The following is a 26605-nucleotide window of genomic DNA, read 5'->3' on the forward strand; positions in this document are numbered from 1 at the left end:
AGGAAAACTTTTTGGACAAAACCAAGGCATTGCATAGTCCTCGGATTCAAGCCTATGGGGAAACCAACTGCCTGGATGAGGAAAACTAGGTTTTGGACAGAACCAAGGCATTGCATAGTCCTCGGACTCAAGCCTATGGGGAAACCAACTGTCTGGATGAGGAAAACTAGGTTTTGGACAGAACCAGGGCATTGCATAGTCCTCGGACTCAAGCCTATGGGGAAACCAACTACCTGGATGAGGAACCAACTATTTAGAAAAAAACTATGGCACATAAACCTCGAAATCCATCCTAAGAGAACTCCGCGTTAACAGATGGGTTAATACCTTGATTGCGCGGATTCCTCGGTCTACCCTCTGATCCCCAGTATCAAAGGGGTTGATGCGATACGGCGCAACGTATTACCCAAAAAGCACAACCAAAGTCCCTCGCTACTCGGCTACCCTCTTGGACGAATTACTTAGAGTTTATCGTTCTCGGACATCGCTCTAGCATGCATCGCGCAGCACTCAGCGGTTATCCCGGTTAGTTTCAAGAGTTTAATTTATTGATGATTAACCTTGTTATGCTTGATAATATTTGTAAGTTTAAACTAGTAGGAATCTGTGTTAAGGCATTTTTCTGCCTGGAATATCATTAAGGGCAAGCTTATATTTAATATTCATGTATAAAGTAGTTGTTACGGAGAAGAAAGATATGTATAGAGAAATAGACACATATTTTATTAAGACAAGGGAACAGTACAGTGTACAATGAAAAACTGAAACAAAGCCTACATTGAAACTAACTACGTAAGCAACGAAAAATACAAGAGAGTGAAGATAAAGCCGAGGAGGTAGCACAGAGGAGAAGTTGGCTACTGCCTCGAGACCTTATTCCTCCTCAATGCTTTTGCACGCCCATAACTCAGGCAGCAAAAGAACCCAACTTGGGGCCTGCACCGGTGAAAAAAAGGTGCAGGGAACCTGACCTCAGGCTAACACCATCTACAGAAAATGTGCAGGGAGCCGGAAGTTGGGGAGCCCCCGCAAAAATTTGTCTGCTACAAGGCAGACGGCGCTGATGGCGGAAATTCCTTCTTCTGACATACCAAAAATCTGGCATGACCAGAACCTGCTTCGGATTTTGACTAAAAGAAGGAGGAGTACCATCTTCCTCCTGTCAAGACAAAGGACTGGTTTGAATCTGTGCCATCCTTGTCCATACCATATCACCTTGAGGATTTGGTGCCTCTGAAGCGTGCGGAGACCTTTCATCCCCATCCACGCCTCAAACATCTTGCTTTGAGGCAGTGGCACTAGAAAGAGAGATCGCGGATATGGAAGAAATATGGTTCTGAAGGGAACAGGAGAGTTCATGTGCAAGTGAAGTGATCCCCTATCCCATTTATACCCAGAAGTAAACCGGTGGCATTTAATTCGCGCAGCGTCCCAAGGAACGCTACAGACAAAACGTCTCTGGCTCGATTTCCAACGTCGTCTGCAACCCTGAGGCTAAAGGAGTCTCGAGAAGGCGCACCTCGAACACTGGGACGCCAAAGAGTACCGCGTGATCAAAGACTACGGAAATACCTCTTAATTTATGGGCCCAGTAAATTCGCGGCCCAGACCCGTTCAGCATATGGGCCCAGGGACAAAACCAAGGCCTTGCATGGTCCTCGGACTCAAGCCTATGGGGAAACCAAGTACAAAAAAGAAAAAAATCACAAGTTTTGGACAGAACCAAGGCATTGCATGGTCCTCGGACTCAAGCCTATGGGGAAACCAAGTACAAAAATTATAATTATTACAAGTTTTGGATAGAACCAAGGCCTTGTATGGTCCTCGGACCCAAGCCAATGGGGAAACCAAATACTTGGATAAGAAAATGTTTGAATTTCGTAAGATGGGTTACTTGATAAAAATGTCAGGTCACTTCATCCACGGCTTAAACACCATAAAATGTTAAGACTAATAAAGTTGTAAGGAAGGTGGTGGAACGCCCCAGCATTTAGTCGTATAAGAAGGCTGTTCATTTGGTGGGTGATATATCTTCAAATGGTTATTCCTCACACGGCATCAAACCTTCGTTTTACTCCTCGGCTAGCATGGGGTAGGTATTACTTTTCACTGGTCGGCCTTATTGTGCCAAGCGTTTCTATTAAGGTTATGGCGACATCTTTTTATTATCAAGTATTTTGGTCTTAGTCGTCATTGATTTAGATGCTATATTATTGTGCCGAGCAGCGTTTGTAAATTTTAAAAAAAAGAAAAGGCATAGAGACAAAACATGCGAAATAAAATAACAACGATTTTTATTAATACGAAAAATTATTACAACGTACAAAGAGGGGCTCAAACGAGCCTATACAAAATGTGAACTGCCTAAGCAACAATTACATCTGTAGTACAGATAAGTAAACTGTCAGGCGTCTTTTAAACTCGTCTTCAAAGTCTCTCAAATCTCTGCCTCAATACTGCTCATATTACGATAAGAACCTTCTTTGAGAAAAAATGGCGGAGAAGGAAATAGTAAGGAAGAAATCAATGAAGAAAATGGAGGAGATGAATGAAGAAGATGGAGGACATGAGTAAAGAAGGAGGAGAAGAAGAGAGAAGAGATGAAAAGAAAGAAAAATGAGCAAAAGAGGGAGAAGTGAAAGTACCAGGATGGATCTGGTGCTGGGAAGACTAAGAAAGGGAGACGGAGGATAGCACCAGTGAAGGAAGAGAGGAAGAAGTAGAGACACTTAGTCCCTGCCTCGATCCTGACTCCCAACACACTGGAGCCATACTAGGTATGCTCATAGGAGAGCGGTTGGTACTGATGATGGGTGTTCTTGACTCAGTCACGCCGAAAGTTTGACGTGACAAGTCCCTGTTTCGGATTTTGACTGAAAGAAGGGTGAGGTTGATTTTGAGTCTTCGCCACCCCTGTCCCGATCGAGCCATAATGAGCTTTATTGGAGCATGGCGTTTATGGGAGGGGTTTGGCTCCTGCATCACTCGTTGTTATGGTAAAGTGTATCACGATTTAGTTTATAAACCAGTGGGTAAAATGAATCCTAGGGGAGGCCAAGTATTTCAAATCTCAGAAGGATGAAAATGAATTCTTTACAAAAACAATAACCTCCTCCCTTCCTTCTTATACAGAGGGTGGAGCGGCAGACATTTAATAGGTTCAGATCTCAAAAGGAATCTGCCAACACAAACATGCCGGTTCCGTTTCTCCACCCCATCAAAACAAACCGCCGAATTAAAGTAGTCTCGTAAATAGTGGTCATTAAAAGCGCGTCTTGGATACCCAAACGACAAGAACGCGTCAAGCGCGAAATCAAAAAACTGTCTCATAGACCGGTGCATTTCTTGGACAGATGAAGAGCCGCCAGCATTATTAAAAGGCCAAATTGATTGGGCCGTAGGAAGAAGTTCGGCATCACCAAAACCCCCCTTTCCAACCAAGAGGTTGGACAGCCGGGTTTTGAGGGGCTATTGTGGGGCCCAAATGATTTATGGGCCAAGCCCATCTACCCGGGGAGAATTCGAAGGCCCAAGCCGAGGAGGGTTATGGCCCAAGCTCGACAAAATAGCCTATGGATACTGCCGAGGACAGCTCAGTCCTCGGTAGACCCAAAGTCCCCCCTAAAAGAGGGGTAAAAACGGTATAGGACTGAAACTTGGAAGAAAGATCTAAAATATCTAGGGAAAGCTGCCCTTACTACCATTCAATGCTCTGAACCTGACAGAGCCGCATTCTTTGGCTTTTACAACCACCCCCAACGACTTTGAATATGGGTTGATGGGACAAGTATCAATCCTGGAAAGGTTGACCCTATACGTGGACGAAGGACAATGAACGCAGGCAAATATAAAAGGAAAAATAAGTAACCTAAAGGAGGGGTTGGGAAAAATGGCCAAAAACCAAAGCCTCCCAGCCCACCTCCAAGAGAAAGACTCCAGGGGTGAAGGAAAACTTAAACTTGTACGAACACCGCGAAAAACCCACCGCCTGTCAACCAGGGCCTAGCCTTCCAAACCCACGCTCTACAAATGATATTGTTAGGGGCCTTTTTACGTGCGAACCCGACACTGTTACGGTCCGCCACGAATCGTGTCCTTACAGTTACACTACAAGTAAAATTATGATTACTTTATTTGCATTATAATTTGTTCTTAAGACAAAAATTGAACTTTAATAGTAGTCTACAATGAAAAACTCATAGTGGTCATATCTTTACTATAAAGTTCAATGAATTTGTATTATAATTATGATTAGTTTATTATACTACAAGTAAAATTATGAGTATTTTATTTGTATTATAATTTGTTACTTGAATAATAGAGTTGGGCCTTATCTAGAATAATATATTTAACAAACAGGAAGAGTTATATTAATTGATCTAATCTGTCATAAGTACCACTATTATACACCAATTTAGAAGACTCCAAATGGACTTTGTGAGTTTCAAGCAACTCGAAATCTTTGTTGGACCCATTACATTGTGGCTATTCCTTTAATGATTTATTATGATATCCTTTTATTTTTGTCTTGATTTTAGACAGTGGGAGAGATCATAATTAGCTACAATTGACTCATCATAACTTTTAATGACATACAATATTTTAGTGTAATATTCATAAATGAATTATATTTTATCTGATCAGATCCATAGAGTCTTTGCAATTCTGTATTCTTTTTTATTTTTCACTGTTTGCCTCAAGATATATAGAACAGTTAGATCATTCAATTGTACCCTCTTACAACAGGGGGTCCACGAATATAGAATCATAGATATCAAACAAATTGTACAACGGTTTCATGAATTAGTTTTGCTGAATAAGGGAGGCATGCGATGTGTGTGTCGGTGTACGAATGGAAGAATTCAACCCAAAAAAATAAAATAAAAAATAAAAAGTGTACAATTGGAATATTATAGATCATAAAAGGAATTTGGGTTTCCTTCAGAGCTTATCTTCACAATTTATGAGATTTTTTGTATATATTATTTAAACAAGTAATGCAACTTTTTTCTCCAATTCACTGTGTGATGAGTTGTATTATTTAAACAAGTTACATGACATATTTTAACAAGTTATGTGATTATAAATACACGTGAATAACTTCTTTACCTATCATACAGTGAGATAGTGGAAATTCCCTCCAATCCACTTAGAAGGTAAACTTTTTCTTTTAAAAAATAATATGACAAAAACTACACAATGATGCATTTTCAATGACTTAAAAGAAAATAACATCAAACTGGTTTGGAGCTAAATTTTTTCTTAATAGTTTATTTTTCACTTATTCAGTTTATTTAATTTATTTACAACTTTTTAAAATTTTAATTTTTTCAATATGATTATATTTTTGTTTAACTTATTTTTCAGATCCAATAAATCAAATCAATAAAAAAATAAAATCTCCCAAACCAGCACTTAAGGTTTTTTTGTTTTTAATAGGAAAACCATCACTTAAGTTAAAATGGTCAATTTACTCAACAACCAAAAAAAAAAAAAAAAAAGAAGTTAAAATGGTCAAAAGAGAGGAATCGCATAAAATTTTACTTTGTTAATTAGGTTGTCTACTTTTGTTTTTTTTACACGTCTCTACTTGTTAAAAGGTCACGGAATGTTCTTTCTCACAAAGTATGTCAAGGACTTAAAAGGCATTCTGTGACTTATGAAGCTCAAAATTCGTCAAATGTAATTCATAATTTCATATATATATATATATATATATATAAATAACTTCAATTAATGTATGATTTCGTTTTCTTTTTTTTCTTTATTCTTTTTTGGGTAGGAAATGAATGTATGATTTCATTTCATGTTGGTGTGTACTGTTGTGGGTTAATAATTTGTCGTGATTTGAAGAGCTATATAGTATTATTATTATTATTATTTTGATAGGCTATTGGTTTTGTTTGTGTTTTCACTTTCACTTCTTCTTCTTCTTCTTCTTCTTCTTCTTTTCTTCTCTCTGCCGACGCTGTCCGTTTCGATAATCAGGGGCCAAACGATCCGGTTTTACAAAACGTGGTTGCTTTCTGCCGACACGTGTCACTGAAGCTCTCAGAAATAAGTGGCCCCCACAGGGCACTGATACGTGTGGTCCGTGGGGACCACATTGTCTATCTCTCTTATAAGTCCCTGACATAACATCATTGGATGCTGTTCTTCTCTGCTCCACTTAAAACGAGTACCTGTTCTTTTTATTTTATTTTTATGCCCCCACCCTTATCTTCCCACGCGCTTCCATGTCTCTGTGGGCTCTACTCGCTCTATTTTTGCCTCTCCTCTCATCTCACATCATACCCCCCTCCGTAATAGATTGTCTCATGCTTTTCTCACAAACTAACAAAGAGACCAATATTATTATTTTGGGTAAATTTTAGATATAGAACATTAGTTGTGTGATTTTTTTTTTTTTTTTTTGTCGGCATCAATAACATGATAAGAGATGCAAATAGTGTTGCTCATTCACTCACTAAGTTTCGTTATACAAATAGGTTTTATGTTTGTTGTAATAAGTTTTTCTTCCCTTCTTCGATTTTGAAGGAGTTGAGGAGGGATGTGTGTGGTTTTTTTTTTTTTTTTTTGTTTAATGAAATTGTGTATTATAATAGGGAAAAATAATTACCATAGGTATAGTACATTAAGTTTTCAATTAAATTTAAATATTTAGTTGTATTGACTAATAAAATAAAAAGAATCTCATTATTTTTAAACACAATTAAATTCAATACAACTATATGTTTGACTTTTAGTGAATTTAATTGGGAAACTTAACATCATTAGATTACATTGCTTTATTTTTTCTTTTATGCTTACAAAACATTACGATGATCACCAATTAGTTTTTGGTATAGGCAGGGATTGAACCCCAGATCTCTTATACAACCATCAAATATTTTACCAGTTGAGCTAACTGGAACCTATAATTTTTTTTTTTTTTTGTATATTTTAAATTATACACAAAAGATAAGTTTAACATTAGACAACAAATACAATATGATTAATATAAATATATTATCCATTAAAACATAATAATAAAATAAAGTAACATATGTTCATAAAAAAAAAAAAAAAAAGTGACATGTATACGTATTTTTCTAATATATATCATATAATTCTAAAATTTTTAATATGTCTATTAAAATCTTAAATCAAATAAAATAGTAAAATACTTACATATTGCCTCGCACATCTTTCATACATTAATTGTTTTACGGACTACCTAACATTAAAACCAACCGGTGGTGATAAAAGATTAAAAAATATATCATGTCACACTATGAATGCTTGTCAGTGTGTGTGGACACTAGTCACAAATATATCAATCTTAGGTTGATAGGTTTCTTTCCAACTAAAAAAAAAAAAATCTTAGGTTCATAGGCCATCAATGCCACTTTTAATAGGTTCCAAGACTTCTAATTGCATTGTGTCTCCATACTCCATGTTCCAAAAGTCCAACCTGAGTAGGCCAATACCATTAAGTCATATGTTTATTTTTTAGGTTTGTTCTTAAGTAAATTACAAATTTTTTATTGTTACTGTTTAAATGAAAATAAAATTGGTAGGATTTCATCTAAATTTATAAATTATATATTTTTTAGGTCAACAATAATTTTATTTATTTATTATGGTTTGGTCCAATAATTTTTTCAATTGTTACATTTTAACTCATAAGTTTGATGATAAAGAGCTATCATTAGGAGCGGACGCCATAAATTGAAACTCTCTTAAAAAAAACTCATAAATTTGGATTAAAATTAAATTGTTCAAGTTACTTTGGATGAAATTCTAATGAGTTTCTATTAATCTAAGTGTGTATTTAGAAAAAAAAATTTGTTAACTTATTTTACTATTCAGCTTATTTTTGTTACTATTCATGGACTCCACTGCACTTTTTAGTACTATTCATGCATTTCACTGCACTATTTTAGCTAACATTTTCCTTTATCTATAGTACTTTTAGTAAAAAATTTCCAATTTCAACAAAATAAGTGGATTTTAAACAGACCATAAATCTTAAAATGTCAAACGTAAAGAGTTTGTGAACTAAATATGATTAAATCATGTGGAAGTAAATTGTAACTATTCCTTCCTTTCCTGTTTATTCAAATTTGGTTCTATCTGTTCATAAAATTGTCTTTTGTAGATTTCAATTATGAAAAAAAAAAAAAAAAAAACTTAGTTTTCAACTTTCAACGTAGTGCAATGTTATAAACAGAAAAAAATTTACAGTATTTTTCACAACAATTAAATTGAAAATTTTTTATTGATTTTCATCTTCTTCAAGCAGATATTGATTTTTTTTTATCTAAACCTACTTTATCATATAAGTCTGGTGTGAAATTAAAAAAAGAAAAAAGAAAAGAGAGAGAGAGAGAGAGAGAGAGATAAAGGAAATGTCCTCGCTTAGAAAAGAAAAAGAAAAAGGAAATGTCCTTTACCATTTTGTTTAGGCGGTGTTACATACGCGCTACCATTCCTGGTTGAAGAATCTTTATCGGCATTTATCTAATGACGGCTGTAATTGGTTGGACAAGTTTACATTGGCTTTCGTGAACTGAATTTCGCGAAATTTTATATAGTGCAGCTAATGTGCCAAAAAGTCTGAAAATCAACGGTGATTGCCAAAATTACTGGGATTCAAAACCAAATTAACCAACCAAATTAACCGACACTATTAAATTGGTAAAAAACTGAATCGACATAAGTTAACGAGGCTGTCTGACAGAGCAGTTAAATATTTTTCAGATAGTCCAAAAGGTGTTGTCTTTTTAAGATGTTGAGTACGGATCATAGGACCTAAGTTGCAAGTTGCAACTGTTTAAGCTTTCATTGTTTGTCACAAAACAGTGCCATGCAATTCTATTTTTTGACAATTGCAATAGGGCTTTTGGGGATACTATACGACTTTTCATAATTCCAGTAATGAAATTCAATTTGGGAAATTCCAATATGTGACACTGCATTTTTTATGAGACGGATATCTTTATTTTCAGCTAAATTTCAAGATAGTAGGTGGGTACAATTTTTGTGTCATAATTTTGGTATAAATAAGAAATAATAGGTTAGTGTGAAAATTATAGGTAATCAATTAAGTCTATCATGTTTGGATTGTAACAAAATTTGTGGTCTAAAAGAACTCCTAAAAAATAAAAAGGGTAAAGTGCATACTATACCCTTAAAGTTTGGAAGTGTGATGCTGCATTTTTTATGAGACGGATATTTTTATTTTCAGCTAAATTTCAAGATAGTAGGTGGGTACAATTTTTGTGTCATAATTTTGGTATAAATAAGAAATAATAGGTTAGTGTGAAAATTATAGGTAATCAATTATAGTCTATCATGTTTGGATTGTAACAAAATTTGTGGCCTAAAAGAACTCTTAAAAAATAAAAAGGGTAAAGTGCATACTATACCCTTAAAATTTGGAAGTGTTTAGATTTTACACACTAAAATTTTAGAATTTAAATTTTATTTCTTGAAATTCTATTTTATTTGTATTGATAGCCCTTCATCCATATTTTTCGTTAAGTGTTACATAAGTTTGTCATAAGTGTTTAGTTTGTATAATAAAATTATGTCTTATTATTTTTGTAGCTTAAAAGAAATAAAAAAATAAAAATGATATGACATAATAAAAATGACATAACATCATTTTATTGGATGAACTAAATACGCGTGGCAAATTTATGTGACACTAAACGAAAAATATAGATGGATGGACTGTTAATATAAATAGAATAAAACTTCAAGGAGTATATTCAAAATTTTAAAATTTAATGGTGTGAAATTTCAAATTATCCCATATTTTAAAGATGTAATTTGTAATTTTCTCAAGTAAAAAAAATTGATTTTTAGCTCATTAATATGTTTTTCTTTGATGAATAGCTCATTAATATGTTATTCCTTGCAGAAAAATACATTTGAAAAGTTCGGTATTCCTTTATTTTTTTCTACATACTGCATTAAAATGACAAGACAGCCAAAACTTTTGGTCTGAGTTTAGTACTATGGCTATGTTTGCCATTTTTGGAAATGCTTGCGTGTGATTGTAGGCGAGCAAATTCGCATCCTTGACCATGCAAATACAATAGAAAAATCGCTGTTCCTGCGGTTACAAAACTTTTCTTACACCCACAGGCCCCCCAGGGTATAAAGGGCAATGAGAAAAGTAAAAAAGAACTAAAAAGCAACAACTATCCGAGGTAACTTCGTTTGCAAAACTTCCCAGTTGAATTAAAGGAAAAAACATAATTAAAAACCCATAAAAATAAAAATAAAAAAATAATTAAAAAAGAGAGAGAGAGAGACTCTAGTACACAGATTCTGGCTGGTCTAGGGTACCAAGCGCAGTTAGCTCGTGCTTGGCTCGAGAAAAATGTCGTTTAAGTTCATTTCTTTGACAAATAAATTAAGTTCAAATTTCAGTTTAAATTCGATTATTAAACAAATCAAGTTCAAATATAATAATAAATTTGTGAATAAGCTTGTGAATATAAGTCTTGATTTAATTATCTATAATATTTGTATATTTTTCTAAAAATATATTTATATAAAATTGAAATTAGATTGTATTAGTTTATAAATAGGTCTATATGATATCAAACTATTATTTGTAGTTTGTCAATTGTGGGGACCGTTCGATCAATAGGCCCATAGGGTTCAGAATTGATTCAGAATTGTTGGGCCCGTGGCTCATCCGAGGATGTGTATCCGTCCGAGGACATCATACTCCTCGGCAGTATGTGTCCGAGGACGATCGCGTCCGAGGACGATCGGGACGTGATCTTACTGTGATCAGATCTCATAATTAAGTCACCGTAAATGATAGAGTAACCGACTAAGGATGGAAGAGATAAGGCAAACAAATATCTGTAACTACAGCTGCCTCCGCATTAATGACCTCTCAACCAACTCTCTGGCCGCATTAATGTGGAGGTGATACCTGAACAGTAAGGAAGCAGTCTTACAGCTACCCATAGGAAGTTCCAAGAGGTGCCAGATGGGACAGAAAGAAATCCTCCGGACCCAACCTACACGTGTGCGGTAAGGATGGAGCGCAAAAGGGAGTATATAAACTAAAAGAAGAGCATGAAGAAAAGGATCGGAACAGAAAAAAAGAAGAGAAAAAAAAGACAAAAACATAAAAGAAGAAAGCAGGAAGAGAGAAAAAGAGTTGCCCTGGTCACTAGAGAAAACGTTCGTTGTAACAACATTAGATCTTTAACGTTCTTGAGAGTGAATCTTTATAAGTGAAACCACAGTTAACCTAGTTCTTTACACCCACGTTCTACAAATCATATTGTTTGAGCCTGTTTACGTGCGAACCCAATATTGTTTAGGTTCGTTACAGAATCGTGTCCTTACATCAATAATATAAACAACTAATTCCTAATAAAAATTCAAAGATTTATGAAGATGTAACAAATTTTAGTTATGACTTTACCATAGAATGGAAACAAAAATTTAATTAAGTAACTCATAAATAATTAAGCTCAAATTTTTCTTAATAAGAAAATGAACCAAACTTAAATATGTAATTTTGTTTAGTAATAAACTCAAACTCGGCTTTGCGTTCGAAATAAAGCTAAAGAAATATGTTTGAGTTTTTAATACTCGACTCAGTTCAGCGTGTACAAAATTGTTTACAAATCATAATATATAAGGCGGATAAATAAAATGTAGTACTTCAAATGTCATGCATGCCTGTACATTTCGCCTCTTACTCTTATGTCGCTTTCATTTTAGCCCATCGATTATCAAAAGGTGCAATATAATATAATATATAATATACACCATTAATGTCACATATTTTATAAGCTGCTTTTTAAGAATTCTCTTGAGTTGCTTTTATTAAGGAGCTTTCAAGGTAAAAATGTAAAATTTTCATTGTTGCAAATAGGGAGCAAGAAAAAGAAAAAGCAGGCACAAGTCATATCAATAATCTTGGAGTTTCCTACTTTAATTAATGCTTAAATATGTCAAATGAATGTGATGTTACGTAGTGTTTGGCATGAGATGTGATTTGATGATCGTGTGGATTGTGATTTGTGTTGTATGTATGTAAACCATGTGAACCTAATTTTTCTACCCGTAATTTTCCACCATGCATATACTTTTTTGGTAAACACCATGCATATACTTACTCTTACGTCGCTTTGGCTCTTTCAACTTTACACTATTATTATGATTCCTAATACGATATTGACAACAAAACTTCTTTTTATTTTTTTATTTTTTTTTATAGAAGAAATTGACAACAAAACTACAAGGTCTTCATCATTATAAAGTGGAAGTATATGTAGAAAATGTTGAATTTTTGCCAATATTAATCATTAAGCCAATATATATGATTTTTTTTTTTTTTTTTTTGAGAATTACGCCAATATATATGTTAAGGTCAAAGTTTAGCACAAACGATTAAATACTTTGAGCCCACAGATTAGGTGTATTATTGAAGAGTATAATACTTGTCAAATGTTAGATTAGATTCCCTGTTTAAAATGGATTAAGTTCAAATTATACTTGTTAAATGTTTTTATTAAATGTATGTTGCCAAATTTAAAAGTTGACTAAACTAGTTATTAGTTGTTAATTTGTTCATATAATAACAATTTCATACAAGTTATATGGTTTTTTTTTTAAATATTAATAAAATAAATAAAATATCTATTGCAAATCCTAGGAAAAAAACTATACAAGAAATTTCTATAATTAATAAATATTAATGAATAAGAAGTCAAGGATGAAAATTTGCTAGAAAATATCAAATTAAATGTAACTTCTATTATAATGTTTATAGAAAAAAAAAAGCTATTAAATTAGAAATTGTTTAGTATTAATTTGTTTAGATTCCCTGTTTAGTATTAAATTATAATTTGTTTAGTATTAATTATGCATGCATTTTTTTTTTAAATGAGTGCATAATTAAAGTTTGATTAATCAATATTAATAAATAAAATGTCAAACCAAAGAATTTGTTAGAAAATATAAAATTTAAAAAGAAAAAACAATTGGAAAGAGAACTTAGGAGATTTGTTAATGGTTTTATGTCATATTCATCTAAAAAAAAAGTACCAGCTGGAAGGGTTATTCTTTTGACAATTCTAAAAATTAAAATAGAGCTTTTCAAAGACTTCTGTTATGTGGCAACAAATGAATCTCTAAGAAATCATAATAAAAGTTCAATGCATTCGTTTTTTATTATTCTATTAAATGTGTCATAAAAAAATTTAGCATGTAAGTCAAGTTTCGCAACAATCGAATATTAGTTACAATAAAATCCATAAATTAACTTCTCTTTTAATTTATTTAAGAATAAAAAACTGTAATCTTAAATACAAATTGTATGGTACTTTGTTTTTAGTACACATGACTTTGAAATTTGGCAAGCTTGATGGTTAACACTTAAGAGAAACTATTTAATGTACGTTTTACAAATTGTTATTATTTCTATTATAAAAAGATATTTGGTGATCGATACAATTCTAATAAAAGTTAGACTCATTGTCACTTGAACTTAACGGGATATTACTTTAGTAGCTATAGATCTCAATTTAATTATGAATATAGACATGAGTTACAAGATTCTTCAATTTTTTTCTTGAAAAATAAAAAGTAGGATTGGTTGACAAGAGTGATTTCCCCATCGTTACCATAGTAGTATCTTACTTTCTTGATTCGAACTTGAAATTCTTATATTATTTGAGGAAAAAAAATTAACATATATTATTTATGAGTTGAGTTTAAGTTACATTTAATGTAATTCTAAATAATATTACACTAGTTAATTACTTTTTGTCGGATTAATATTTAAAAAATCCCACCACTAGATTACTTGCTCTTTATGTTCATAATACATATACCAAGTTTTGTTTAAATTAAATGTTATTTACTATTCGATCTAGGTACCTATCTTTTATGCACAATTTTAAATAAATAAAAATTGAAATTTTGCATTTATGTAGAGTATAAGAAGAAAATCTAATAATTTTTTTTAGGAAAATATAATTCAATAATGTATATGTTAAAATTCACTCTAATAAAAAAAAATATTGAGTTGTGTAACATAACTTAGAGTTACATGATTCGTAACTTATTTATTTTTTTTTAAAAAATGATTGATAACCTTTATCTCCTTAAAAAAAAAATCTTAAGAAAAAACAAAATGATATTTCCAATACAAACAAAATTTTGTTTGATACCAAAACCCCACAAATGGGTGTGTGAAAAGAAAAAAGGAAAAACAAAAAGAGAGCGTGTTAGAAGTAGATGAACGGCCCTGATGTTCCACTCCACGAAGCTATCTTGCATTGGCAGCCCATTGTGTAGCCGCCACACAGCAAAATACCGAACGTATGAGCTGTATAGTGTGAAGACCGAGTGAGTCATATATAAGTGGCGGTGGTCCAAAGTCCAAATAAACTCAATTACTATTTATTTTCAAATTAAAATTAAAAAAACAGAACTTTCCAAATGTCGGGTACAGCTAAGCCGTTGCTTCTGCCACAAGCGTGCGAGTTGGGACCCTCTCACCATTCTCCAATTTTGCAGGGGCAAATCCGTAAACTAAATATCAACCTAATCTTCTTGATTAATATTTTAACAAACATCCCAGATTCTAAATAAATGCATAAAACGCAAAAAAAAAAACCACACAATAAAACAAACCATTAATATCTATTTTTTGATATGAGGAAGTAACCCCACGTTTTATTTTTTTTTGGGATGAAACATCTCGGAAATCCTATGAATCAATAGTAAAGTAAATGTGCCTAGCAAAAAAAAAAAAAAAAAATAGTAAAGTAAATGTAATTTGAAGGATGTAGATTTATGACACGTCTTTCAAATTTATGAAGTCCAATCTAGTACGTCATATCTCAAAAGAAATTATGCTATTAACACAATAATTAAGCTTGTAAATTTTGGCGGGTTCTCAACTTCTCATTTATGCCAACTATCGCCATTACTTTTTTACTTATAAATAACAAATTATTATCTTGTCAGTTGAAATTCTTTTCAAATCTATGAAATCCAGCATAGAATATCTCGAATGAGATTATGCTATTAACACAATAGTTAAACTAATAAATTTTTACTGATTCTCATTTATACTAGATACTACCATTACTTTTATATTTACAAATAACAACTTGCTCCCATTTCTCTAAACTTGTTGCTTGAAGGCGCATAATACAACCATATTAATATTTCCCACATAAAAAAATACTGGTCATTAAAGTCCAAAAAAGAAAAAAGAAAAAAGAAAAAGAATTTAAAAAAAGGTGATAGTTTTGGAGCTTTTGCAACGTCTTCCCTTTTAAGTGACACCTATGTCCGAATATTTTTCACCCACCACTATCACCACCCGCTCCACCTTCACCTTCATCTTCACCTTCACATATTCACATTCACCACCACACTCCTATTTCTCTCTCTCTTTCTCTCTCTGTGTTGAACCAACACTTCACTGCAACAAAGAAGCCCTAACTTTGGATCTCCATTGCTGAACCTCTCTCACACTCTCTTTCAAACCAAGTCACTCTTCTATTTCAACATAGTTCAGATTATACATATAGATATTATCCAATACCGTTTGTTGAAGCGAGCTGCATTTGTTTTGGTAAGCTTAATCACAAAGCATTGTGTGGAAACAATTCAGTCTATGAAGCTAATGGCTTTAAAAAAAAAGTGGAAATAGGACTGTCTTTGTTTTTGTTTTTCTTGTTTTTTTTTTATTTTTATTTTTTTGGGGTTCATTGTTGTTATTCATTTTTATATTTTGCTTGCCCTTTCTATTTTTTGAAAACACTTTGTTTTTAGTTGAGATTTTTTACTTTGTCAAATTTCCGATTTTGTTTAATCTATTTTCTGTCGGCGACCTTTTCAAGTTTTCCATTCCCAGATTATTCTGTTTCTGCTTCACTCTCTCTTTTTCATTTTTGGTTTCTTTGTTGATTTATTCAATGGAGACTAAAAATTTTACTTAAATTTTTATTATAAAAAATTGGGTTCTGGGAAAATACCATTTTTTTTGCTTTGCTTTCAGTCTATCAGTCTTGCTTGTGGTGTGTGTTTGATTAATTTGGATCTAAAATTAGTTCAACAAGATATAATAACTAAACCAATTATGCTCTTTTTTTAATAGTGGGTTCACTTTCAGTGTTTTCATTTTGATTTTAATTCTTTTTTTTTTTTTTTTTTTTTTTTATAATTTGAAGTGAAATTTTGTTCTGAATTATGGGATCTCTAGCAATAAATAGCTTTTTGATTAATTAGATCTTGAATCTGCCATTGCCCAATTGATTAACCTCATTGCATTCACATATACATACCCAATTTCAATACAATGTACCCCTTTTGGAACTGTTGAAACTGAAAGTACTGTGATGGCTCAGTGTTTCCATGTTAAGAATTTTAGATTTATATCAAACATGCAATGGTGTGTGTTGTAATATACACAATTTCTTAACCCATATATATATAAACATAAACACACCCAAATAAAATTTTGGGTGGTGATTTAGCACTGTTTAAGGTATATGATTGCTGGTGATTGTGGTGTGTGATTTTTGGTATTTTGTTTCTTCAGTAATTTATTATAGCTACTTGCATGGAAGAAGTTGTTTAATTACCAGAAAAATATCCGCACTGCTTGTTTTAGGGGCTCTGTTCTCTGTTATGCTCTGTTTGGCTGTGAAAAATGTACAAACAGAGAGAAATTATGGTTTGGAATTTATGTTTTTGTGGCTTGACAATTTGACTTTGTTGGCATGAGTTTTTCATTTTTGAGAAACCAAAGCTACATTAGAAAATGTTTCCAAAGTAAACAGAATTATTGGTGTGTATATGTTGGCCTGTGTCAATAAATTACAAAATTCCGCTGCGGTCACTTGTGTACCTCAGTATTCTTTTTTACCCAAAATATACTTTTCTGAATTTTGGTCTGCTTAATAGGAAGGCAGTGACAAAACCCTCAGAAGTGACCATACTTGGTATCTTGAAAGTGAACATTTGTTTTTGATAGGTAAATAGTGGGGGTGGGGGGAGGGGAGATGGGGTTTGAATCACAAATATAGGGCACCACAGAGGGTGTCAATACCATTGAGCTATCACTTGAACTCCGTATCTTAAAGTGAAAAATGTTCAGTGAGATTTGATTCAAGGGCCATGGAAGAAGTTAATAGGTGTTTCTTGGTCAATTTCGGGACTATATGGGACAGATATCCTCCATGAGTGAGCATGCTTCGGATTTTTGATTATGATGTACCACTACCATCATAGCAACTAAGAAGAATGCAATAAATTCATACAATTAAGCTAGGAATGAGTAAATTTATCTTTTCAGTGATCTTGCAGAGTTTTCTCACATTGGAAAATGTCATGAGTGAGCTATGTGCCATTCAATTTATACCTTTTAATAATCCTCTTTCTTGTGTGTGTTTGTGTGTGTGTGTATATGTTCTTGAAACATCATTTGTCTAATACATTGCTACTGATGCTTGATTTCTTTTGTATAATAAGAGCTGATGATTATTTTTGTGCATATTTTTTTCTTTGCTGTGTTTCTACACATTATGAAAGATATCATAACCATAGAACACTCATTTACTCAAGCATCACTCACCCCTCTCTCTCTCTCATGTCGTTGGTCTTCCCAATTGGGGATGAGCCTTTTGTTTTGTAAGATTCTTTTGTGTTTGCCCCATAGCTTGGGAAATTTTGTTTCAACAACATAAGGTCTCATTGCATCCAATAGAATGAAAGTGCCAATATGGTTTATTAGCTGAGGATTCAAATGTCTGTATTTGATAATCTGGATTAGTTTCAAAAGCACATCTTTGCCTCATTATACCTACTAATATGATGGTGCTTTGTTTAGTAAAATACTACCTGAGAAACTCATTGGCGTCTGCTCAGTAATCAATGGTGGAAAACATGGAACTGCAGTGTCCTTAATGGCCTTGTATGGATTGCTCTGACTGTCAGTCCAAAAGTTTTGAATGCTGCACTTTGTCCTAGTTAATTTATTAGCATGTGTCTTATCAGATTATTGTGGTGCTCATTGAAACATCAAGTGGATGTTTTTTAATCTGTTTCTTGAGACTTGAAGAAGATTCAAGTCCATGGTGTTTTCTGATAATAATTGAATGTTTCCCGGAATTGTACCAACCCAAAACAGATTTTCATACATGAAAATGCAGTTTGTACTTCAAAATGTTTTTTGGTACAACATATCCTTGTAGTTTTTTTTCCCCTTGCTCTAATAATTTTCCCATATTTATGAGAAACGTTAGTTCAATAAGAACAAATGAATGTAACTATATATTCCAGGGTAGGATTTATAATTATGGATGAATAATGTATTATTTAGGGGCTTGCAAAACATTCTAGGTACAATTTTTGGTGTATTGGTTGGTTTAAAGCTTATGCAGTAATCCTTGATACATTTCTAATTATTTTTCTGCTAATAGGAACTTTGTAAAATTTTCTCAGATGCTCTTTTGTCATTTTAACTCACAATTGGGCAATTTTACAGTCTGAGATGGACCGTCGAAGTTGGCCATGGAAGAAAAAGTCATCTGACAAGGCTGCTGCTGAAAAAGCGGCTGCTGCATTGGACACTGCTGTTGCTGCTACCCTCGCTGATCAGGTGAATTCATTGAAATCAGTTATGTTAATAATGCAAACAGTGGTTCTCTGAATATTTTTCATCTTAAAGGTTTTTCTATTCTTTTTTTCCCCCTAGTGTTTCATCTGCTAGTTATTTATTTGTAACCTGTGGTTGAGCAATTCCTTTTTCTGTCAAAACCATTCTTGAATCTTTCTATATCCTTACTTTTTATTGTTTCTATACTGGTCTTTAATTTGTTGAGTATCCATCTAATTTCCTTCTGCTAGTTGAGAACTTCACAATGCTAGCTTTTATGTTCTTTGCTAAATAATTTTCTGCCTTAGTGGATGGTTAACTCTGGTAAATAAGACTAGAAGTCTGATAAGCCTGTCTGAATCCAGAAAGTGTGCCCATGGGATTGAGTGTCTCTGTGCTTTTTCATATGTTGGATGTCTTCTAATCACTTAATGTATATCTGAAGTATAGTTGTCTTCTAGGGTGAAGCGTGTAAACTAAATGTTGCCACCGAGGTCTTTTTTTCCTTCCATCTCTTCATCCTGTTCATCTTCTTCCTTATGAACATTCTGTCGATTGTACTTATTGTTTCTAAATTAGCAGTGAAGCCTTATCATACTATAGTTATCATCATTCCCATATCTACTCTCTAAATTGTTCTTCTAACATTTTTACTAAGATATCAGCTTCAGATTTGACGCATTTTTCCTTTTTCACTTCTTTTTTTTTTTTTATCTCCCTTGTAATAGTTATCCTCTTAAAGGTGGGTATCCAGTATCCACACATGCCTTTGTGCATGAGCATTGAGTGGGGGATTGACATTCGCAGCTATATATGAGTCTAATTTTCACAACCACATAGTTTCTTTAGCATTTTGATGGAATAATTTCATAATTATTCTTTCTGGTTTTCTTCTTTTATTGAACAGGATAACTATAAAAAACCGAACTATGTTCAAATTTCTGTGGAGTCATATACGCATCTGACCAGTTTGGAGGATCAAGTTAAGACATATGAGGAACAAGTCCAGACACTGGAGGATCAGATTAAGGAATTGGATGAAAAGCTGTCAGAAGCCAATTCAGAGATGACTACTAAGGACAACCTGGTAAAGCAGCATGCGAAAGTTGCTGAAGAAGCTGTCTCAGGTATGATGCTGATCTAATCTTACTCATAAACGAATTTGTTGCCTTATCAAAATCTGGTTTTTATGTTAAATGGTTCTTCAATTTATCTTGGCTTGAACTTTTTCAAATTGAAACTACTTTTCTGTAGGTTGGGAAAAAGCCGAAGCAGAAGCTCTGTCATTGAAAAATCATCTAGAAACTGTCACACTTGCAAAGCTCACTGCTGAAGATCGTTCATCACATCTTGATGGTGCTCTTAAAGAGTGCATGCGGCAGATACGAAATCTGAAGGATGAACATGAGCAGAAATTGCAAGACGTTGTTCTTATTAAAAACAAGCAATGTGACAAAATTAAACTTGAGCTTGAAGCAAGAATAGCTAACCTAGACCAAGAACTCCTCAGGTCTGCTGCTGATAATGCCGCTCTTTCAAGATCTTTGCAGGAACGTTCGAACATGCTAATCAAGATAAATGAAGAAAAGTCCCAAGCTGAGGCTGAAATTGAGCTTTTAAAGAGCGATGTCGAATCATGCCAAAAGGAAGTAAATTCTCTTAAATATGAACTCCATGTAGCTTCCAAAGAGCTGGAAATTCGTAATGAAGAAAAGAACATGAGTATGAGGTCTGCAGAAGTAGCAAACAAGCAGCATATGGAGGGTGTTAAAAAAATAGCCAAGCTAGAAGCGGAGTGCCAAAGATTACGTGGTCTTGTGCGGAAGAAGCTGCCCGGTCCTGCTGCACTTGCCCAAATGAAGCTAGAGGTTGAGAATTTAGGCCGGGATTATGGAGAAAGTCGACTGAGGAGGTCTCCCGTTAAGTCTTCTAGTCCGCTCCTCTCTCCAGTGCCTGAGTTTCCCCTCGATAATGCACAGAAGTTCCATAAAGAGAATGAGTTTCTCACTGAACGTTTATTGGCAATGGAGGAAGAAACAAAGATGCTCAAAGAAGCTTTGGCAAAGCGTAACAGTGAATTGCTGGCTTCAAGGAGTTTGTGTGCTAAGACAGCCAGCAAGCTTCAAATTTTAGAAGCACAATTTCTAGTCAGCAATCAGCAGAAAAGTTCACCAAAATCTATAATTCATATTACCACTGAAGGTTCTTCAAGTCAAAATGCAAGTAATCCACCAAGCTTGACCTCCATGTCGGAAGATGGAAATGATGATGAGAGAAGTTGCGCTGAGTCTTGGTCTATGTCAATGATTTCTGAGCTCTCCCAATGCAAAAAAGAAAAGAACAATGAGAAATTAAACAAGGCTGAAAATGCAAATCACTTAGAGCTTATGGATGACTTTCTAGAGATGGAGAAGCTGGCTTGTCTATCAAATGATTCTAATGGAGGCATCTCCAGTTCGGAATCTTCAAACAATAAGGTGCCTAAAATTCCAAATCCTGATTCATTGGGAGAAGTCACGACTGAGAAAAATCTCCTGTCTGAACAGCAATGTGATTTAAATCCATTGGAAAACCACGTATCTTCTGGCGTGGAATTGTTAGAACCAAGTCCTGGCTCAGATGCAGATCAGCTGCCATTGATGAAGCTCCGATCAAAGATTTCAATGGTGTTTGAGTCTATGCCCAAGGATGCTGATATGGGGAAAATTTTGGAGGATATTAAGCATGTTCTGTTCGATGTACATGTTGTTTCCAAGGAAGTACACTGTTCTGATGCGACATTGGACAGGAAGTCTGACCCAGAAGATTCAGTGGTAACTGCAGAAAAAGACATTTCTTTGTCCCAGCCAGCTACAGAAACTGTGGATATGATAAGCCAAGATTTGGCAGCTGCCATTTCACAGATTCATGACTTCATATTGTTTTTGGGAAAAGAAGCAATGGGAGTCCATGACACATCACCTGATGGCTGTGGATTGAATCAGAAAATTGAGGAGTTCTCTGTCACCTTTAATAGAGTTATGTACAGCAATACTAGTTTGGTTGATTTTGTTCTTGACCTTTCCCATGTTTTAGCTAAAGCCAGTGAACTCAGATTCAACGTCCTGGGCTACAAGAATGCTGATGCAGAAATTAATAGTCCTGATTGCATTGACAAAGTTGTTTTACCTGAGAATAAAGTAGTTCAAAAGGATTCATCTGGAGAAAGATATCATGGTGGTTGTGCCCACATTTCTAATCCCACTTCTGACCTTGAGGTTCCTGACGATGGAAATCTAGTCTCAGGCTTTGAATCAAATTCCACATCATATAAGTTCTCATTGGAGGAGTTTGAAGAACTGAAATCAGAGAAAGATAACATGGCTGTGGATCTAGCAAGATCTACTGAGAACCTAGAGATGACAAGGTCCCAGTTACGGGAAACTGAGCAGCTTCTAGCAGAAGTTAAATCACAATTGGCATCTGCTCAAAGGTCCAACAGCTTGGCTGAGACACAGCTGAAATGTATGGCAGAGTCGTACAGATCACTTGAAGCACGAGCAACAGAGTTAGAAACTGAGCTGAACTTATTGCAGTCAAAAACAGCAACTTTAGAAAATGAGCTTCAAGGGGAAAAGAAGAGTCATCAAGATGCGCTTGCCAGATGTCAGGAACTTCAAGATCAATTGCAAAGGTTAGAATCAAACTTATTCTTGCCCACCTCTCTTGTCCCAATTGATACACATTCCTCATCTAAAGATCGGACATGAGAGGGCCTGAAGGCCTTTTGGGAAATTCTGGGATGCAATTTTTAAGGCCAGAATGCATTTTATTTATGCTGCCAGGTTCATTTCAATAAGCATATTTGCATTTTTAATGATTTGTATTTCAGTTGTTTTAGGCATGCTAATTCACATGGCACTGTTAACTCACAAGTTAATTATTCATTTTGTTTTAAATATTTAATGAAATCTCCTGTTGCTTGATCTCAATTCTGATTTATGTCTAACTCTTGCATACCTATTATTTTAGGAATGAGGACTGCTCTGTTTGTGCTGAAGCAGCAGCTGATATTGAACTCAAGGCCAAACAGGTGAGGCCTAGATTTGTCTGCAGAAAATAATTCTTTCTATCCCCCAAACATATGTTTGTATCAATGCAATTGTGTAGAATACTTTTTCAGTTCTGTTTTTGTTCAAACGACATAATTGAAAACATTCATGTGTTACTTGGTGCTTTGCATGTGTCCACCACTAGTTTCTCTGCTTCTTAAGTGCTTGCATATTGAATAGATCTATAGGTACTTCATGCATGTTTCCATATCAAGTGTGTGTGTATATATATATACTTGATATGGAAACATGCATGAAGTACCTATAGTTCCTATGATAAAGTTATGATAAATGATTAAAGTTTGTACTGTAATTTCCAAGTTACTTGAATTTAGTTCCTATGTTTCTTGTTGAATGCTTGCCTTTTGCCAGTTGGGCTGATCAGTACGAAAAACAAAGAAAAGAAAAATCTAAACCTCAATCTGTTTCTTTAATCACAGGACAGGGAGTTAACAGCTGCAGCAGAGAAGCTAGCCGAGTGTCAAGAAACCATTTTCCTTCTTGGCAAGCAGTTGAAATCTTTGCATCCTCCAACAGAGCTAATGGGATCTCCTTACATTGACAGGAGTCACAGGAGTGAAGGTCTGGCTGAGAATGAACCAACTACTAGTGGCATGACCTTGCAAAGCTTTGATCAAGCTGAATTGGACGGTGCTGCTTCTGCTAATCTGCAAAAGTTAGGTGCTGAATCTCCCCTGGACCTTTATAGTTCCCCGGGAAGCCCATCTGATATCGAAGCAAACCAATCCCTGAGGTCACCAATCAGCTCAAAGCATCCAAAACACAGGCCTACCAAGTCAGGCTCTTCATCATCTTCTTCTGCCACCCCAACACCAGAAAAACATTCACGAGGATTTAGCAGATTCTTTTCCTCGAAAGCAAAGAACGGTCATTAAGCTTGCTGCTCGCAGGCAAAAATAATGGTTGTTGGTTGAAGTGGCCATTTAGAAATAATATTTAGAAGTACCAAAGATGGAGAGCTCTTGTCATTTCATCTTAGAATCATATTTTGGGAGGTTTTGTGAAGCTCTTTCTGAGAGGTATGCTTTCCAAAACATCAGGTAATTTTTGTAACTAATGGCTGTACATGATATCCATATATGTGAATTTGTTTTCTTCTATTCTACTTTACCTTCTGTAATTTGGTCAATTGAACCATGACATTTGCTGAACTGTTACAAAATATTTTGCTTATATTGTATGTAGCAGTTTATGTATATGCTCTTACTTTACTCTCTTTGGTCAAAGAAAGAACAAAACTCTGGAATCTGGGATGTAAACAGTTAAAAGGCTTAAGTGGGTCGATTTAGGTTCAGTATCACCAGGGTGGGATTGAGAGTGGCCTAGAGAACTTGTGGGGTGTCCAAAGTTGTGGGTTCCTGTTTGACCCATTTGGTTGAAGATCTTTAAGGCCTCTAATATGGGTGCTGATTTTTGAGGCCATATCTTTTCTTTTCTTAGCCTGGAACCCTGGGCCTCATCCATTAGAGTGATGTATTGGGCTCAAGACTCAAGAGCAGACATATGGGTTGGCTGGGCTACGTGGGCATGGACTATTGGCTCCGAAAATAGGTTGAAACATTGGCTTCGTGTGGGCCTGTGGCATGTGGGGTAACTTACTATCACGTAGATCATCTTTTGTTGATCTAGAATTCAAATTTGGGCGTTTCTCCCAAAAGAAAAAGAAAAAAAAGAATTCAAATTTGGGTTTGTCCGGGTGTCCACCCAAATCGATTTTGGGCTACTATGATGTAACAGTGAGTAGATAAGAGAGATGGAGAATCTGAGGGATTTGGATCCTATTCAATAATTTCATCGTGCAATTACCATAGAGATGTGAGATTTAAAGTTTGAAAGGTAAAAAAAAAAAAAAGTAAAAAGTTGAAAGGTTAAAAAAAAAAAAAAATTTTGATCCAAGAGCTGAGAATAATAAAAGTGAATTTTAAACTTTTAATCTAAGCCATTGATTCCCATCATATCTGAATCTGAAATATTAGATTTAGAATCTTTCTCTCATTCCAAATCAATTTCAGAAAAGAAGGAAAAAAAGAAAAAGAAAAAAGAATTGATCCTATTTCTAGAATTATATTATGATGTAACAGTTGTGAAGTCATAGCAGAAGGTGGAATGCAGTACTTTCAATTTGGCTGTTCATGCATGCAGTTATTCTTATTAATGAAAAATCCTAAAATTACAACTCATGTTACCACAAAATAATTACAAAATGACATGATAATTTTTTTTTTTTTTTTGGAGAAACATGATAATTGGTTTCACATCAAGATATAATAAATAATAAATTTTAATTATCCTTTGATTTAATATCTTAGAGTTGACAAATCAGTTTTGTAAAACATATATGGTAAAATTTATTTATTTATTTTTACATCACTCATATCTAAATTAATCATCAGCAAGTCGTTCAACTTAAAACTAAGCGAAAAGTCAAGCAAGTTGCCGGAACTGTAAGAAAGGAAATGGCACGCGATTTAAAACCAAAGTTCATACTGAAATCACGGATTCATGTCTGCCAATCTATATTTTTTTGAGAAGAAATGTCTGCCTACCTACACATATATCCATATCTATGACTAAAAAATATATTACCCCATCATTCATCCCACGTATGTGTTCGAAATTAAAAACCCAACAGTACGTACGGCATATAATATATAAAAAAAAACTCATGATATTTTTGCAACTTGGATCAGCTACGAGGTCAAGATGTTTGTTTCCAAAATTCAATTCTTTCAAAGCCATTTATCACAAGTTTGAATGTCAATAAAGAATTGATAAAAATTTTTCTCCTTTTTCTTGCTTGGAAGATTTGGTAAGTGAACATGAAGTAAAGGTTATGTGCCAATCCAATGGCCAATTATAAATAATAATAAACCTATATATATATATATATATATATAATACTCATACAATGTTTATAAAATTATAATATTAGCATCCATCATTTTTATGCATCAAAAGAATAATAATGCCCTTTATTCTATTTCTGTTTATAAGATACTTCAATCAAATTTTGGGTTACTGAATCAAGAAGTGATTAAAATCATTTTGATTTGCTCATTTGCAGTAGGCTTGGTCAAGTTCCAACTTCCAAGACAACAATCTTTTGGTTCTCTAGTTCAACCAACGGCTCTTAACTTTTGAGCCAAGATGCATATGATAGTTGATACTCTTTATGCATGAGATTATTTGAAGCTTCTCGTTAAACCTCTCTTAAGTATTAATTATGGGTCCTGTTAACGGGCCTTCAAAACAATTATTAATAAACTATTTAAAAAAAATTGACATAATTTTCATAGGAAATATAAAAAATCATCAAAACAATTAATAATTTTTTCTTTTTTCTTAAAATATTTCTAAAAATGTTTCCTAAACAAATATTCATTAGCTTTTTTCTTAAGTTATTAGTGGTTTAATTAGTCTCACCCAAGTAAATTGCACACCTATTCTATATATATATATTTTGAAATTCATGTACGAGCCCCTATGGTAGGTTTTTAAGTATTAATAAATTATAGTTGAAGATGAAGTGAAGAAACAAAAGTGGTGTCCCACAGTCAAAAATACATATAGTCAGAAACATATCTAACTAGTCTACCCTAATCAAAACTTACATACAGAGTTAGATCCAACTACCCCACAACCTAGCCCAACCCCCAACATATGGGGCTCATGTGTCTACACTCCACCCCAGAGATGGAAGAGATAAAAAAGTATTTAAAAAAAAAATTAAAGATAGAGGGATTGAACCCCAGATATAAGTCTTATAGTTAGGTTGGAAAATCTAGTCATATGCCATAAAAGAAAAAATGAAAGAAAATAATAGTTAGAAACAATTGCAAATTAATATCCA

General features: G+C 33.9%; 1 protein-coding gene across 1 annotated transcript; it reads left to right on the top strand.

The window, feature by feature from the left end:
- The first annotated feature begins 15334 nt into the window (after positions 1-15334).
- LOC115974468 (filament-like plant protein 4) lies at positions 15335-23928 on the top strand. The gene is made up of 6 exons (XM_031094851.1): positions 15335-15616; positions 18533-18646; positions 19551-19770; positions 19898-22316; positions 22655-22715; positions 23175-23928. Exons 2-6 carry the CDS (start codon positions 18539-18541, stop codon positions 23628-23630), a joined length of 3264 nt encoding a protein of 1087 aa, XP_030950711.1. The 5' UTR covers positions 15335-15616; positions 18533-18538; the 3' UTR covers positions 23631-23928.
- The last annotated feature ends 2677 nt before the right edge of the window (positions 23929-26605 follow it).

This window comes from Quercus lobata, chromosome 2 (assembly GCF_001633185.2).
Source record: "Quercus lobata isolate SW786 chromosome 2, ValleyOak3.0 Primary Assembly, whole genome shotgun sequence".
NCBI lineage: Eukaryota > Viridiplantae > Streptophyta > Magnoliopsida > Fagales > Fagaceae > Quercus > Quercus lobata.

Coding starts and splice junctions, on each gene's coding strand:
- LOC115974468 (XM_031094851.1), top strand. CDS start 18,539: ATGGACCGTCGAAGTTGGCCATGGAAGAAAAAGTCATCTGACAAGGCT. Junction 19,771..19,897: donor TGCTGAAGAAGCTGTCTCAG/GTATGATGCTGA, acceptor ACTTTTCTGTAG/GTTGGGAAAAAGCCGAAGCA. Junction 22,317..22,654: donor CTTCAAGATCAATTGCAAAG/GTTAGAATCAAA, acceptor CTATTATTTTAG/GAATGAGGACTGCTCTGTTT.